The sequence below is a fragment of the Bufo bufo genome, chromosome 1 (genome assembly GCF_905171765.1).
Source record: "Bufo bufo chromosome 1, aBufBuf1.1, whole genome shotgun sequence".
Lineage (NCBI taxonomy): Eukaryota > Metazoa > Chordata > Amphibia > Anura > Bufonidae > Bufo > Bufo bufo.
Genome location: NC_053389.1, coordinates 652,308,561 through 652,327,152, shown reverse-complemented (window position 1 = coordinate 652,327,152; position 18,592 = coordinate 652,308,561). Strand labels below are relative to the sequence as shown.

The 18,592-nt window shown below is 43.2% G+C and overlaps 1 protein-coding gene across 3 annotated transcripts in view; it reads right to left on the bottom strand.

The window, feature by feature from the left end:
* Positions 1-590: 590 nt before the first annotated feature.
* Positions 591-18,592, bottom strand: part of FAM214A (family with sequence similarity 214 member A) — a 67,221-nt gene continuing 49,219 nt past the window's right edge. For 2 of the 3 annotated variants that reach the window (XM_040413942.1, XM_040413940.1), the window contains 6 exons: positions 17,508-17,587; positions 15,281-15,386; positions 14,717-14,875; positions 5,237-5,305; positions 3,220-3,416; positions 591-1,139 (listed from right to left, as the gene is read on the bottom strand). In XM_040413942.1, the coding sequence (XP_040269876.1) occupies positions 986-1,139; positions 3,220-3,416; positions 5,237-5,305; positions 14,717-14,875; positions 15,281-15,386; positions 17,508-17,587 (765 nt within the window). In that variant the 3' untranslated portion in view covers positions 591-985. The remainder of the gene's footprint in view (positions 1,140-3,219; positions 3,417-5,236; positions 5,306-14,716; positions 14,876-15,280; positions 15,387-17,507; positions 17,588-18,592) is intronic. The other variant, XM_040413941.1, reaches the window with a different exon arrangement.

Below are 18,592 nucleotides of genomic sequence, written 5' to 3'. Positions count from 1 at the left end.
AGAGAGATGGCTAAAAGAAATCATCATGGCGGTCTGGTATGAAAGGAGAAGATGAGGAAAGCGAATATCTACATCAGAGAAGACATCACTAGATGTAAGAGGTACATATGTAGCACTGTATGTTCTATAGCGCTGTAATGTAATGTTTTCCAAGTAGGACTTTAAAGGGGTTGTCCGCTTTTATTTTTTCATACAAGCGCTGCCTTCTATGCTCTGTTTACCAGCTCATCACTGCAAATGCTGCTGCATATGAGTGGTGCCCTCTCTTCAAACAGTTGATTGGCGGTGGTGCCGGGTGTCGGACCCTTGCCGATCTGGAGGGAATGGGTTAGGTTGAGAATTTGGCATGTGGGTGACATTTAAATTTTTACCTTACAGTAGAAAGGGTAGGTGCTCCCCCGGCCACAAAGCACTGAGGGAGGAGGGAAGGGGGCATCATTTCATTTCATATTTTTTTTTTTTTTAGGTCAGGCAGCAAAAAAAGCTAGAATCGGCCCTGCATCTAAATATATTCTTCTGGCATAGCTCATAAATGTGATGTGTATGGAGGACACTGCGAAATCTATCTGTATAACAAAGTCACACCAAACTATAGATTTATATATATTTTAGAATTCAATATTACTGTCAAAAATACATTGTATGATTTCCATAGGCCTTGTGCTACATTAGAACACAGACAAAACAAATCACTGTGTAGTAAATGAAACATTAAATATTAAATAAAGAAAATAAAATAAAAAGGTGTAAACACTAAACTAACAGGGAGCATCACTAATGCAGCACACACCTAGCTGAGTGGTATACATAGTAGAAAAATGCATTAGGACTATTCTTTTCCAGTCTACATGAAATACACAGAATGCACTGAGGAAAATCTCTGGAGCTGGTCCTTTTTTTTTTTTTTAGACCAGTCACTGGTGTTAATCTAATTTATTTTTTATTTTTGCTTGCTTTGCCAAAGATTTTCTTTGCTGCCGTTAGCTCAGCATCTGGATGAAAACTGAGGGTTTCTTGGAGTTTCTGTGTAAGATTTCAGTTCGTATGCTGCCCCACTGTCAACTTCCATGGACTTCCGAGAGAAAAGAAGTCTAACATCTTTGTGGAGGTAGATCTTTCCAGACTTTGAACTTTGGAACCTGAAAAAATAAATAAAAAAAATTAACAAATTGGAAGAATCAAGTACCACATATGTAAAACAAAAATTATAGAGCTGAGCAAAACATTTTTTCCTTCCATCTTGTGTCTTTAGCATATTTATCTCACTGAAGTGTTTCTGAAAGGGAACTTATCTCCAGGAAATTCACAGTGACTTGTAGGGCTGGTTCAGCTGAATGCAGCGAGACTTTTCACTTGGCAATCTGTTGCTTCATTCTGGAGGCAAAAACCCCTTCTGGACACAAAGAGGGAAATTTATCAAGACCAGTGTAAGGCTACTTTCCCACTTGCGGCAGGACGGATCAGACAGGCTGTTCACCCTGTCGGATCAGTCCTTCCGCTATTTCGCCGTGCCGCCGGACCAAAAAAGTCGAACACGGCGAAAGTCCGGCGGCCTTTCGCCGTGCACTGCCGGAGCTTCGCCCCGTCCCCATTATAGTCAATGGGGACGGAGCGGCGGCACGGCGAAATAGCGGAAGGACGGATCAGACAGGGCAAACAGCTTGTCGGACCCGTCCTGCCGCAAGTGTGAAAGTAGCCTAAAGTAAAAAAGAGGCTTAATTGCCCATAGCAACCAATCAGATTCCAGATTCCATCTTTTAATTTTCCAAAGCAGCTATGAAAAATGAAAAGTGGAATCTGATTGGTTGCTATGGGCCACGAAGCCCGTTCTACTTTACACAAGTTTTGATAAATCTCCCCCAAGCAGTTTCTCCCGATACATCGTACTTTATGTTTGTGGTAAATTTGGGTCCATATGTTTTACCTTTACTTATAAAAAATAAAATATTCCAAAATGTACCTAAATTTGAATTTCTCTGCTTTTAAAGAGGACCTTTCATGGGTTTATACTTTGCAAACTGGTATGCTTACAGATAGGGCAGCCCCTACAGCACTTCGTTTTTTTTCTAAAATACCCCTCTGTTCCGGCGCTGTGTCCCCCACAGTTTTTTGGGCCCACTATGTTAACTTAGAGTATCGGTACAGGGAGGAGACGGCGGAGTGTCTCCTTCTCCCTGGCTGTAGCGTGGTCGAATCGCAGAGGAGAGCGTCACAGCCAGGGAGACGGCGAGCTGTCTTTTCTCCCTGGCTGTGACGCTCTCCGCATGCAGTATTGTACTGCATCAAAAAACTGTCAGTTGCCTACAAGACCCAGACTGGGGGCTAGGCCTCTTAGGCTTCCATAGATACCAGACCGTGTGGCCTTTGTAAGGCTTCCAGGTGCCACATTGGCACTGTGGGATTGTACTGCAGGAAGCCAATGGAGTTAGAAAGGGTGCCCCCTTGCTCTGTAAACATCTTATATGCCTTGGTCAGCATTGACAGCAGCATCTAAGGGGTTAATCCACCAGCATCTGAGATTTCAGTGATGCCAGCAGATACAGCAAGAGCCTGGCTGTCAGTAACGATTGATTGGGCACAGCTCCTGTGCCTGCTCAGAACGCCATACATATACATCTTCTAGGAGTTAGTCCATACACAAATGAGCAGTTAAGTGCACCAAGGGCAGGCTTAAGCCACTGTGTGCACCCGTGCGCCTCCTGCTTCATCTGCCAACCACTCTCTCTCCTCAATTGATAGAACCCCTCTCCTGGCCCTGTAGATCAAGAAGAGGGAGGGACTGGCAGAGGAAGCACAGAGTGGCTTACACTTGCCAGCTCATTTGTATATGGATTAAAAGTACTGCTCAACCTGTGTAGTGTGTGTTCAGTCTGTGTTGCATACCGCAGTATTAATGGTGTGCGTAGCAGAGACTGAGTAATTTGCTTATTAGAAATCCAGCCTCACAAGTAAAAATGCCTTTTACTGAATACCATGGGTCACATGAATGAAGCAATGGTTAGACCATTCATTACTATTGACTAATCTGAGGCTATATCATTTCCCAGAGACATGGGTCTACTGCACCAGCATAAGAAAGTACAGGAGCAGAATTTCTGATACATGCATTTTAGAAAATGTTGTGTAAATCAGGAAGATAGAGTATAAATCCCAATTACATTTTGAAAATAAATATACTGGAGTGGGATAAGTTTACAGAGTAAGTGCATGTGGCATTACCTCAGGTGGATGAGGTAGCGCAGCGTCCGCTCTTCTGTCCTCGTGATATTCTCAGGGACGGCCGCCTTCTTATCTCGTTTTACAGGAACAGAAAACGTTCTCTGCCGCAGGAATGTCTGCCGATTGGGTGGCATTTCTTGCAAGTCATATTTCACCACAAACATCTTCACCACAGTCTTGTTTGGATTAAATAAGGTCTGAAATGCAAAGAGAATGAGGCTTAATACATGATTTTAATAGAAATAAAGGAAGACCAAGCGACAGACCTAATTGTTTTACACCAAAACTATTCAATATAGTAAGGCCTTATTATTATTATTATTATTATATGATTACGGTACATATTATTTATCATAGTATAGCCTTTTAATATAGCTTTAAATAAGAAAAAAAATAATAGAAAACAAAAAAAACATATATCCCTCCTGGGACTTGAACCAGGGATGTCTCTATTCTAGGCAGATCGCTATACCACTAAGCTATAGCATTACCACATAGAGATGCATGGTTTTCTATGTTTATAAACTCACAGCAGAGGTGTCTTCATAATGATGCATTCTGCCTGTGAATACAGCAGTGATATGTATATCGGCGTTCTGAGCAGATCTCAGTGTGGTGAAGCTATAGTACATAGTGTGTATAATACACATGAATACAATACATACAGTACAGACCAAAAGTTTGGACACACCTCATTCAAAGAGTTTTCTTTATTTTCATGACTATGAAGGCATCAAAACTATGAATTAACACATGTGGAATTATATACATAACAAACAAGTGTGAAACAGAAAATATGTCATATTCTAGGTTCTTCAAAGTAGCCACCTTTTGCTTTGATTACTGCTTTGCACACTCTTGGCATTCTCTTGATGAGCTTCAAGAGGTAGTCCCCTGAAATGGTTTTCACTTCACAGGTGCGCCCTGTCAGGTTTAATAAGTGGGATTTCTTGCCTTATAAATGGGGTTGGGACCATCAGTTGCGTTGAGAAGTCAGGTGGATACACAGCTGATAGTCCTACTGAATAGACTGTTAGAATTTGTATTATGGCAAGAAAAAAGCAGCTAAGTAAAGAAAAACGAGTGGCCATCATTACTTTGAGAAATGAAGGTCAGTCAGCCGAAAAATTGGGAACACTTTGAAAGTAAGGGCTATTTTACCATGAAGGAGAGTGATGGGGTGCTGCGCCAGATGACCTGGCCTCCACAGTCACTGGACCTGAACCCAATCGAGATGGTTTGGGGTGAGCTGGACCGCAGAGTGAAGGCAAAAGGGCCAACAAGTGCTAAGCATCTCTGGGAACTCCTTCAAGACTGTTGGAAGACCATTTCAGGGGACTACCTCTTGAAGCTCATCAAGAGAATGCCAAGAGTGTGCAAAGCAGTAATCAAAGCAAAAGGTGGCTACTTTAAAGAACCTAGAATATGACATATTTTCAGTTGTTTCACACTTGTTTGTTATGTATATAATTCCACATGTGTTAATTCATAGTTTTGATGCCTTCATAGTCAGGAAAATAAAGAAAACTCTTTGAAGGAGAAGGTGTGTCCAAACTTTTGGTCTGTACTGTATGTATAAGCCAGGACACAGCTCTGCCCTCAGCCTGATGTCTAGCCATGTCAGTCAAGAGAAGGGGGCGTGTGCAGAGTCCAGGGGGTGCTACATAGCAGTGCTCAGATGATTCAGTCCCACCTCTGAGTGCTCGAATTGCTCATTTGCATATGAATAAAAACACACATTTCTCTGCAACCGTTTAACATACAGACAAAAGAAAGGTATACTTTTAAAATCAGCATGATGAGCCCTACCAGCCAGTATGTCTGATTTAATAGGGTTGATCCTGGTGACAGAGCCTCTTTAAACAGCATGCAGCACTACACCAGAACAAACCTAACACACCCCATTAGTAAACAATGGGATCTGCCCGACTCCTTGGTGTGGGTCATGCGAGTGATCCTGCACTGCACCAGATGTGAACAAAGCTTAAATCAGTTCAGATGACGAAACTGCACCTACCACTTGAATCGTTCCAGAAGGAGGTATGCGATATCCCCTTTTGCCAAGAGATTCCAGTGTAATGTTACCCTAAGACATTAAAAATATATATGTAAAAACTGACATACAGTATAATGTCCTTACAGTTAGACTTTCTTATATTTCACACCGTTGACAATATGGCACTAGATAGCGAGGGCTTCAGGTCTACTTTCTTTTTTTTTTATCTCTTTTTATTGTAAAGAAAGACAAAGCAATTGAACATAGCGTCAAAGACAATATAAACAGTAAATGTCCCCTAATTCCATGTCCCAAAAAGAAGAAGTATCAATGATTAGACTGACATAAATTACAGCATAACCCTCTAGATCAGAAACTATGAGGGATAAAGTGATCGGGAATCGCTTAGCGCGGACACTTAGCGCGGACACTCCAAGTGGCTTAGCAGTCAAAGAAACAAAGTGCAAATTTTAGAGCCAAGTATGTGTGAGGGGAATGTAACAAGCACTCAGGTCGGATTCCTAAATTGCATACTAATAGTAAGGCAAGCATAGGGCTATTAATATATGACTCATGGTAGAAAATAACAAAACAACAACTGACATAAATAGGGAAACAAACAGGGGTACGACATAGACATACAAAAGACTAGGGAAGGGGAAAAAAGGGGGGAAAGGAAGGAGGGAAGGGGAAGGATGACTAGAAAACATATCAAGAAGTCCAGGTGTATTCACCTGTACCTAGCCAGGTTTGGAAATGAGAGGAGCTCCTAAATCTACTTTCTTTTTTTTTAATCAGATAGTATTTATTGATATTTTATGAAAATTGGTGAAATACTAAATAAAAACAAACCCCCCTCCCCCCCGTAGGATTGCAGCCAAAAGAAGGTCCACAATAGAGTCACTGGGGATGTATTCCCAATAAAGTTTGGAGTTTGTAGATTATCACTGGACTGTGCGATTCATCTGCTAGTTCTTCAGTATTTCATCTGTACCACAGACATTCCTACCCCCATTACATGAGCAATACCCGATCTATACTACTAGTCACCCTAGAGTCCTCTGCTCTATGCTACACCAAACATGACTAGATTATGACATTGTAATGCTGCAACCATGAGGACCATATTTTCTCATATTTCTTGATATTACCGCATTTTTCGCCCTATAAGACGCACTGGCCCATAAGACGCACCTAGGTTTTTAAGGAGGAAAATATTTTGAACCAAAAAGGTGCGCTTTTGGTGGGCTTTGAACTAATGGTAGCCTGTGGCTGACGCACTATTATGGGGGTGTCTGTGGCTGACGCACTATTATGGGGGTGTCTGTGGCTGACGCACTATTATGGGGGTGTCTGTGGCTGACGCACTATTATGGGGGTGTCTGTGGCTGACGCACTATTATGGGGGTGTCTGTGGCTGACGCACTATTATGGGGGTGTCTGTGGCTGACGCACTATTATGGGGGTGTCTGTGGCTGACATGACACTGCTATGGGGGGGGGGGATCTGTGGATGACAGATAAATAGCATCTTATGCTTTTTGTCATCCACAGATCCCCCCATAACAGTGTCAGCCACTGTGAATGACCCCCAATACAGGGGGTGGGGGCTGGCATCTACACTAGTTTTTTAATGGCAGCGGGTGCCCAGTGCAGTCATTGTATTCTATTGCACTGTACCGCTCACTGTACTAATCGTATCTAATTGCAGGCAATGTGTACTATAGAATATGTTCGATCCAGCAGCCTGTACTTACGACCATAGCAGGCAGGAGGCTGGGCGGGTGGGCACTGGCAGCGTAACTCACTACGTCACGTGCCCGCGCCGCCTGCTTCATTCATAAAGTGGGCGGAGCAGGCACGTGACGTAGGAAGTTACGCTGCCAGTGCCCGCCCGCCCAGCCTCCTGCGGTCGTAAGTACAGGCTGCTGGATCGAACATATTCTATAGTTAAACATTGCCTGCAGTTACCGTAGATACAATTAGTACAGTGAGAGGGGCCCGATGCAATAGAATACAGTGACTGCATCGGGCCCCGCTGCCATTACAAAACTAGATGCCGGCCCCCAGCCCCTCCTCGCTGATAAACACGCCGGCCGCGCTGTGCAGCATGCGGTCGGCGGTGTATCAGTGTAAACAGCAGCTTTCGCCCCATAAGAAGCACTGCCATTTTCCTCCCACTTTTTTTTGGGGGGGGGGGGGGGGGTGCGTCTTATAGGGCGAAAAATACAGTACCTCTTTGATATACAAATCTCTCCAATTGTGTTAAGGTATGAACGTTCTCTACTAATTCCTTTACTTTTGGAGCAATCCAATAATATGCTATTAATTTCCTTGCTTGATACAGTATACGGTACGTAAAATAGCTATTCTCTCTGAATTTACAGGCAATGTTCCAACATATCCCAATACACATATCAAGGCTGACATATCTATTTTTATGCAAAACACTTTGCTTGTAAGGTCAAGAACATCTGCCCAGTATCTTCTCAGTCATGGACAGTTCCACATAAGGTGGATTAAATCAGCATTAGGTGTTCCACATCTCGGGCAACCATCATCCTCCCGATTAACCCATTTTCTTCATTACTATAGGAGTTCTGTATACTCTATGGAGTCTCACTTACTGCCACTACAGGGAAGTCCTCTAACACTTTGTCCCACTGTTCGGTCAGCAACATCTCGTTGCCACTTGTCATGTAATTGCAATATTTTTTATTTTTGTATTGAGCCGCCATAAGACTCCAATAGTGAAGTGAAATTACTCCATTAGTATCCCCATGTGAAGTAGTAAGATCTATAATAAGATGTTTTGCAGCAGGTGCCATCACCCCTTGCTGCTCCTGTGTCTTTATGGCGTGTCTTATCTGTAGGTAAACATAGAAAAGGGACTTGGGCAGTTCAAATTCTTGTTGTAACTGGGCATATCCTAATAGTTGACAGACACGGCAGAGTCAATTTCTTTCCCAGATTTGAGCACTTTACACTTTATCTAATTCCCCATACATGTGACTGGGCCATATCGGAGTAAACTTTGTATACCCAGAAATGCCAGCTAGTTTTCTAGCTTTCCACCATACTTCATGTTTTGTGCGTAACAGTCAGTATTGATCCCCTTTCCTATAGAAGGTTCCGTCTTCCAGGGATGCCATTAGTCATTTTTTTTATTAAGGAGGTGCTGTACAATCCTCCCAGCTGTGTTAGTCCTATCCTCATCTGCCCAGCCCCCAACATGCTGCAGTTGGGCCGCCAAGTAATCTATCCATGGGTCTGGGACATTAAGTCCACCTTGGGTTTTTGGTCTGCCCAGTGTAGTAAGCTTATACGTGGTACTCCCCTCTTCCAGATGAGATCTCTAAAGATCGCATTAACTGTGTAGAAAAATTCTAGTGGTATCCAATTTGGGGCGTTATGTAATACGTATAGAAGCTGGGGCATGAGAATCATCTTAAGTAAGTTAGTGCATCCAATTATAGGGAGGGGTAGATGGGTCCAGGCCTGGACTTTCGGTCTAAATTTATCTAGCAGCGGTACTAAATTCTAATTTTCAAACTCCTGGTTGTTGGCGGATACCTGGATGCGCAAATATTTAAAGGATGTAACTACTTGTAGGCCTGCTGTAAGATTAGCATCAATCCTTACATTTTTAGACAGTGGCATCAACACCGACTTCGTCCAAATTAATGACCAAGCCAGATAACCCACCGAAGCTATTTATAAATTGACATGGCCTCTGGAAGAGAGGAATTCCACTCGTCTAGGAGTAGCAACAAGTCATCTGCATATAAAGCAACCTTTTCAGATAAAGACCCATATTGAAAACCTCGTACTGCAACCGCCTTTCTGAGGGCCTCTGCCAGGGGCTTTACTGCCATAGCAAACAACAAGGGTGACAGGGGGACATCCTTGTCTAGTCCCTCTGTGTAACATAAATTAATCTGAAAGTCGAATTCTGGCTGTGGGACAAGCATACAGTAACTGTATCCACTTAATGAACTCGGGCTCAAACCCCATCGTCTTGAGCACCATCACCAGGTATCGCCATTCCACGCTGTCAAATGCTTTGGCCGCGTCAAGAGACGTGACCGCCGCATTCAAGGCGTGGACCTGGCCAGCCTGAATATTCAAGTATAATCTCCTGATATTAACCGCTGTTGACAGGTTAGGCATAAACCCAGCCTGGTCAGTATGGACTAGTGATGTAATCACTGAGTTCAAACGGTCTGCCATTACTTTCACCAAGATATTCACGTCCACCTGTAGCAAAGAAATAGGCCTGCAGGATTCTGCCTCCAGGACATCCTTGCCCAGTTTTGGAATTACTACGATGATCGCTTCATTCATGGAAGCGGGCAGTCTGCCTTGGTTTTGGGCAATAATATTGAGGCATAGGTTGTATAAAATTTCCACTGGCAGTCCATCTTTCCCCGGAGCTTTATTATTAGACATATCTCCCACTGCCGTTTCCATGTCCTTTACAGTGATGGGGGCATCTAATAGAGCTCTCTGTTCTATAGTGAAAGTAGGACGTTTTAACGGGTTAATAAACTCTTTAATCTCTACCTCAGAAGCACATGTTTTAGATTCATACAAAGATGAGTAAAATGAATGCATAATCTTTTTAATATCTGTTCTGGCGTGTTAGAGTTCCTCCTCAGAGTTGCATAAAGAAGCTATATACGATGATTGCTGTTGGGCCTTCGTTACTAATGCTAGTAGGCTACCTACTTTCTCCCCTTCCTCATAATATGATTGCTTTTCGCATTCAGTAGCAATCGCTCATTCAGCATCTGCTGCGCTTCCTTCCATTGGTCTTCATGTTCTACAGATGGTTTTGTCACATACCTGGCCTCTCCCACCTCTACCTCTAATAGCATCTTTCATACTTTGGCTCTAGTTTCCAACTGTAGATGATTCAAATAGTAGCTTTGTTGTGTTCTTGTGAAGTTCACCCGAGGCAAAAACTGACTTTTATTTGTATATAATGGAGGGCTCGCAAGTGCCCAGGGGCGGCGTTCACTTTGTAGGGAGCCCAGAGGATGGGATCTCGCTGGGAGAGAAAGAGGACGCACGGTAAGAGAAGGGCGGGCAGGGGCAGAGGCAGGGATAAGAGGCAGAGCAGCCTGGGTTCAATGAAGTGAACGCCGCCCCTGGGCACTTGCGAGACCTCTTTTACATACGAATAAAAGTCAGTTTTTGCCTCGGGTGAACTTCACAAGAACAAAAAGGTACCATTTGAATCATCTACAGTTATGCTACAGCGCTATGTAAGCGGTCTATGATGTCAAAATGTGGTGACAGACTCCCTTTAACTTCTGCTATTAGTATCCCCCTAAAAAAAAGCCTTCATGGCGTCCCATACTACCAATCGGGAGGCCGTGGGTAAATTATATTCAAAGAACTCCTTCAACTGTTCCCCTATACCAGGCATCCGCAAACTGCAGCCCTCCAGCTGTTACAAAACTACAACTCCCAGCATGCTCGAACAGCCTACAGGTATCAGCCTACAGCAGGGCACTGTGGGAGTTGTAGTTTTACAACAGCTGGAGGGCCGCAGTTTGAGGATGCCTGCCCTATACCATCCACATTAAGCACATTTAGCCAATATGGGTTGAACTTCCAGGTCTTATCTCCTCTCAACAGTGGGGGCAATATATTAGCTGTAGCCAGTACTGGGGAATAATCAGATATTTTCCGGGGAAGATATTTTAGCTCTTGAATTAGGTGGCCCATCGCAGAATTACCTAGTATTAGAGCTATTCTAGATAACGATCCATAGGTACTGGAGTAACAGGAGTAGTGTTTCTCCTGTGGATTCCTCCATCTCCACAAATCTAACAATCTAACAAGGAGGCTTTGTTCAGTAGCCTCCCAAATGGGGTGACCTCTCCAGCTGTAACTTGTATGGACCTACCCATCTTATCCATGGCTGGGCATATCACATTATTGAAATCACCAAGCATTATTGTGGGTACGTCCGGTAGGTCAGTGATAAAAGATCACTTTCCCGATTACCAGCGGTGAATAAGGTGGAGGGATGTAGACCCCAATTATAGTACAGGGGGTTGTAAAGAGTCTACCGTATAAAACGTATAGCCCTTCGATACACATTCAAATGCTATATTTCTATGAATAAGAATGCTCACTCCTCTCGCATATGTGGAATATGTGGCATGGAAACATTGCCCCAACCACTGGGGATTGAGTAAATGGGTCTGATCCGGCATTAGATCAAGGGCTGGTAGTGTTTCATACTATCTATAATAGCTCTTCTTTTATTGGTATCTTTAACCCCTCTAACATTTAAACTCAAAAATCTCACCCAGCTAGTCATATCATTCCCGTAGTATTATTGATGCATCCATATCCCTTCTAGTGGTCCGTAGCACATGTATGGATTACTCTGGGAATCACAGTGTGGCTCCACAAGACAAGACCCCTTTTCCCATAGCTGCAGATCCCGAGGTATCAACCCTAAACTTTCCCACAACAGTGCCTCTACTAAGGCAGCAAACGAGTGCTGGCTTCCCCAACAGGCCCCCGCAAAAACACCTATGCCTAGGACCACGGGATTAAATAACACCTGCTGACGAGACCAGCGATATCTGGTTAGCTCATCTACCAGAACGGATAACTAGAACACCGTATTAACACTGAACAGTAACTATATATTCTCTAATACCAAGGCCAGTTGTGTCCTAGCTTCCCACACCTCCCCCGGTTGGGATTTACACAGTACTATTTTATGACATAATATCCCCGCTGTAATCTCTTAGTATTCTGACATCCTGAGTATAATCAGACTATTATGACAGACATTCTACGCATTATTAAATTCCTGCACAGGCACACTCGCAGACCTTCTCATTTATCTGGTATGTCCATGTTGCTTGTGGTTGAGTATAGTAACTATATCTCATTCTTCTTGATATCTTTCCTCACGTCGATCCAGCCATCTCAATGCTTTTCTTGAATCCGCAAAAAAAAAAAAAAAAAAAAAAAGGTATTTCCTAGGGCGACCACTCTCAATTTTGCTGGCGTCACTTTATATCAAGGAATCTTGCTCTTCTTTTCTGCACCTCCAGGGAATAATCAGGGAAGAGTGACACCTTGTGGCCATTGATGGAAAGTTCAGGTAGCGCTCTAGCTTTTCTGAGAATAATATCCAGATCCCTATAATGAAGTATTTTCAGGAGCACGGGTCTTGGTGGTGTACCCGGTGGTAGCGGGCGAGTAGGGACCCTGTGGGCACGCTCAATCGCAAATAATGGGGTTAAGGTCTCCACGCCTATCTGTTCTTTCACCCAAGCCTCAAAAAATTCTGTGGGATTTGCCCCCTCCACTTTCTCAGGCACCCGCACCAGGCCGACATTGTTCCGGCGTAGCCGATTTTCAAGATCATCTTGCTTGGCCACTATTGAGTCCAATCTTCTTGCATGTTCTAGAACATCTCTTAAGAGGTGGTATGGCGTCCTCCACATCTCCCATGCGGTCTTCCAGGGCAGTTGTACGCTCAGCCAGCCTTTTCAGGTCCTGTCTAACTATCGTGAAGTCTTCCTTTATAGCACCCACTTGCACCGTGAGTCCATTCAGCGACTTGCCACATTTGGCTATAGCCTTCATAACATCTTTGAAAGTTGGCTCTTCCGAGTCAGACTCTCGGGCCTCAGGCTCCATTTCTGCATCACATGGTTGTAAGTGCCTGATATCTATTGGGGCTGCATATGCTATTTGCTCCGGCCCCTGCTCCTTCACCTTCCGATTCCAGGCCATTATCATCTAGTGGGTGCAACCGTTTTTCACAGGTCCCTTTTGTGTGGGTTGTTGTGGCTGAGTGGGCGTATTTTCTAAGCCTGGCCGCAGCATCGCGCTGGATTTCCACTGCGCGGTCTGGGCGTCCAGGAGTAGCTGATCCGGCGCCATCTTGGTTATCTCTGTCCGCTCCTCTAGGTCATGGCAGAGAGACGACGATATTGCCAGACACCAGAGTAGTCCTTGTGATAGCAGGAGCACGGAGAGTGCCTTTATAGCGGGATTATTCAGGTTTCTCAGAATAAACTGCCGAAGTCGTGCAGGAGCTCAACAGACACACGGCAGCTCACATGCCTAGCTAGCCACCCCCCCCCCCCCCCCCCCCTTTCATGTCTACTTTTAGCCACACATGGTAATTAAAAAAAATATATAAAAAATTGTTGCAAGACCTGAATATTTCCCTATGGAGTGAAAACTACGGTGATTCCTGATAATCATATGAATTTCAGCCACAACTGCAATGGAGGATGTCCTGTAACACAATCATACGTTTATTATCTTAACTTGCAATTTGTAAAACTTCCCCCCTTTTTATTTGTAGTTCAAAAGAAAATATGTATATAACATTTTAAACTGAAATAATTTTCCATACAATTCTAATAAACAGCTAAAGAAAATTCACTATAGATAGATCTATGGCCATGATTTACCAAGGCTGTCATCTAGTATGCCAAGGGGCGCGTGCCTCTTAATCTTGGTGCATGTCCGAACTGCACCAGACTCTGAAATCTACACCATCCCAGAGCTGGTGTACAGTTAAAATAAAATTTATGACGGTTTTCGACTTAAATGCTAGTAAATAAATGAGTGAAAAAAATGTGCAGTTTTTAAAGCTTTTTGCTTCTAAAAAAAAGTGACATACACCCTGTTTGTGTTAGAGAAAAAAAAATAAAATAAAAGAAGAAGAGCAGCTCATGACACATCAGGCTCTATACATTTGCATGCAGTTTATATGCAACATCCTGCAAAAGTTATCGGTTCAAGATGAAAAATTGTCATTTAAAGGGATTGTCCCATGAAAAATATTCCAGTTTTCAAACCAGCACCTGGATCTGAATACTTTTGAAATTGCATGTAATTAAAAATTTTGTATAGCTACTGAGTTATTCAATAAAATATATCTGTATAGCGCCACCTGCTGTTAGTTTTATTTCTTAGTCCTACTCACTGAGATGGCCACACATGCTCAGTTTCATCCTTCAACTGCCTCCTCAGCTGTGATAGGTAGAGCATAGACACGCCCTCTTAGTTGCAGTAGAATAGACACTCCCCTTGAGCTGTCAGCTAGATATAAATCCAGCAGAATAATGAATGGGCAGATCTCTGGATCCATGTGAGGTACAGGGCTGGTTCTAGCTTTGTTAGAAAGAGGGGGACATGTACTATAGGATGTCTGATTTTCATTTTTGACATTATTCATAGGATAACCCCTTTAAGGCTTGTTTCACAATTGCTTTGACAGATCCAGCAGGCTGACGGAATGTTGTTCAGCCCCATTAACTATAATGGGGTCCGGCAAAGATGTGGCCGAAACCCGGCAAATATGCTGAGAATCGGCTGGACAAATACCGTTGCACGTATCGGTTTTTGTCCCCCGATTCCAGAGGCCTGTACCGGTGGTGTGAAACAAGCCTTAGACAAAATAACCTACACACACGGCAAAAATCACCAAATTTATTTTCTGTCTTACCATGTAAGGGGAAGGAGCATTGTCCTCTGAAACACTGAAGAAAGAAACTCTGACCGGCAAGGTCATGTGAGTTGGACAGAATATTCCACTTGCTCCAACATCTGCTGTAAAACCTTTAACTGTGCCAAGAGGTTCTAACCGATAATTCAAGACCGACTCCTGAAAAGTCATACGACAGGTAAAGAAAATGTGAGTGTAAGAAAAGCAACTAAAAAATGGTTATAAAGTGACATACAAGTAGAAAACCTCTACTATTTCATAGATAAAAGGGCTTATTCAGCTTTGCATGTGTCAGACAGTTGTCTGTACTGGTCTCTGCGTTAGGAGATCCATCTTCTGTACAGAAACACAGAATTCAAGCAGTAAGATCTGTCACACACCAACCATCGGGTTCCATCATGGTGTCTGTCATTTTACTCAAAAATAGCACCGCATGTCATGCAACTTTTTGTGGTCATATGTGATGGAATCTGCAACAAAGCCTGCACAGCAGATGTGAACAGCGTCTGAGGCTATCAAAAAAGTTATACAGTGTTGATGAAGATCTATGATTAAACTACATACCTCAAAGTTTCCAAGAAGGCTCAGACAAGGAGTCGGCGGGGCACTGCAACTCAGCTGTCTGTCCGTGTCCTCCGCACCTTCTTCTGTTCTCTCACAGTGACTTTGTCTGTTAAAAGGAAATGGACCGCTCAGCCTCAAGTACAGAAAATCAACAGATTCTAAACAATTATTTAAAGGGGTTGGCCACTTTCTGCCTACTTGTGACCAATGTATATGTAAGATGACAATATGGCACTTATTAATATAACCCTTGTTGATATTTTCTGCCATTTGCTGCATTTTATAAGCCATGTCCTCTTGTTGGGTAAATCCTCTGTACGGTTTGCATAGAGGTCCTGTCCATAAGATGGCCGCTGGAGGGTCATGTGACCGGACATCACTCAGTCTCCTCCATTCAAATACAGTCCCAACAGTGCAAGCGCATATGGTGGGGTTTGAATGGAGAAGGCTAAGTGTTTTCCTGGTCAAATGACCCTCCATCAGCGGCCATCTTATGGACAGGACCTCCATGTGATGTCTCCTTCATTTAGACACACTACACCTACTCTAAAATCACAACAGAACAAGTGCAGACGGCAGGTCCAGTGTATCTGAATGGAGGAGACTTCACATGGAGGAGATTTGCCTGGTCACATGACCCTCCTTCAGCAGCCATCTTATGGACAGGACCTCCATGTGGACAGAGCAAGACTTGGCCAACATGGGGGCACACCTTATGAAATATAGAAAATGGTGCAGAATTTCAACAAAGACTATATTTGTAAGTGCCATATAATCATCTTACAGACACATTGGTCAGGGATCTGACATGAGAAGATGCCAGGCTCTAGAAAGATATGAGCACTTTACAGAGTCAGGTTCATAACAGCGGCACACTAGGATTGCCAGCCTTTATGGCCTCCCTGATCAGAGGTAAAACCTGCAGAATGAGTTAGGACTCAATTTTTTTTTATTTTAACCTTTAATTGACTTTGTATAGCTGCAAACACAGTACACGCACAAAGCCCCCCGTTTGTACACCTCACTCCATATGAATGTTATGTTAGAATGTATACAGCAAGTGCTAACCCTTATTCATATTTTCTATCTTAAAAGGTGACTAATAAGAGCTGCTACAGAACATGAGGGAGACCAATAATACAAGGTACAAGCTCAATGTGGCGTCTCCATGGACAGGTTTTTGGTTGCAGTTCTGGAAGCCAAAATCAGGAGTGGATCATACAAGAGAAAGTATGAAAGACAAATACAACTTTTCATTTTTTCACTCCTGGTTTTGGCTTCCAAAACCACATAAGGAAACCCGACCATATGGCCGTAACTTATCACCCACCTACTCCACCCAAAAGGCCTCCAAGTAGAAAAAATGTGATGCTGCATATAAAATAGTGAATAATGTAATTAATCACACCATTTTACAACAGTTTAAATGGTTTTTCGTTGGAGTCATGCGTTTCATGAAGACAACCCAGTCTTAACCACTTTTAGGACATATGCGATCATAAAGGAGATGCTCTGCTCAGAACCTCATTCTATGAGCCAGACCTAGAGCAGCTCTGAACAAAGGTCTCCTGCAGACTCAAGGTGTCATGGTCTTTAAAAGGATGACCATCCATCTGAACGGCTGCCATATAATAGTATAGCCCCCCTGCAACAGGCTCTACAAGGGAAATTTGGGGCAGGCCAAGACTACTGCTGTGAGCAGAACCTCAGAAGCCACTTTTGGTGACGGTCATCTTATTCTGCCCTAAAGCTAAAATGGATCCCAGACCAGTGACAGGGAGGGAACGAAGCCTTTGTACATTATACAGGTGAAACTCGAAAAATTTGAATATCGTGGAAAAGTCCATTTATTTCAGTAATGCAACTTAAAATTAGACTATTGTGAAAAGGTTCAATATTCTAGGCTCAAAGTGTCACACTCTAGGAAGCTAATAATCCATACCCCCTGAGCAAAGGGTACCTTAAAATTGTGACTTTGGGGTTTTATAAGCTATAAGCCATAATCATCCAAATAAAGGCCTGAAATATCTCGCTTTGCATGTAATGAGTCTCATATGTTAGTTTCACCTTTTAAGTTGCATTACTGAAATAAATGAACTCTGCAGGATATTCTAATTTTTCGAGTTTCACCTGTATATGGAAACAGCTGCAGTTACTCTGCCAACAAAATCCACATAACATGTACTAGCTAAAGACGGAAGGTGAACACACCAAAGATAATAAATACCTCTTTGAGGATAAACCTTTTAATTGCAGTAAGGAAGTGTCCAGATCAAAACACCCCGACTGTGTTTTTCTCTGTGGTACCTAGGTAAAGAAATACAGTTGTTCGTTAGGTAGTGCACACTGAAGGGCGGACATGTCCTCTCTCCTGAACCTTATATTTTAACAATCTCCGTAATGGTGGCTCTAGATGTTAGAACCTCATACAATGTTTGATGTCAAGTGCCCAGTATGAACACTGGAGAATAAGCCACCCCTACCGTGCCCAGTTCATAGAACAGTGAGATGTTTGGGCACTACACATTTCTTTTATAGTATAAATGTATGCTGGCCAAGCAACCGACAGTCTGTCACCATCGCTGGTCCAGCATTCATCCAAGTATCAGAGCTGGACCCAAGTGACTAAACCAGTGGTACTAGACATCACTACAATGGAGATACCTTCAGGATTTGCAATTCCTGAGTGAATTTCTGACTGCTTAGACAGTATGATACGGTCACAATGTATGAAGAACCGTATTGCTAGTGAGGCTGTGGACCATAAGGTTTTCCACAGTAAGGAAAAGTCAAGTTCCAAGATTAAGTCCTTGTGCACACGACTGTATAATGTCTTCATTGTGCTATTAGAACAGACAGCACACAGACCCATACAAGTCAATGGGGCCATGGATACATCTGATCAGTTTTTTTTCTTGGATCCATGTTCACTGCAGGTCCTATTCTGGTCCGTATTTCTAGATGAGAATAGTCTTTCAATAGATAAAAAAAAAACAACACATATTGAACCAGCCACCAGTCTCTCAAGGATCATTTTTTTGGCACGCAAACTGTCGTGTGGACTGGGAACTTAAAGAGGACCTTTCACTACAATAAAAAAAAATCTAAAAACTAAGCATACAGACATGGAGAGCGGCGCCCAGGGATCTCCCTGCACTTACTATTATCCCTGGGCGCCGCTCTGTTCTCCCGGTATAGGCTCCGGTATCTTCATATGTTCGGTTCAACTGGGTGGAGCCTGCCGGCTTCTCCTTCTCCTTTCTCTGGGAGAAAAAAAAAAGCTGAGCGCTGCGAATGGCCAGCGCTCCAGCC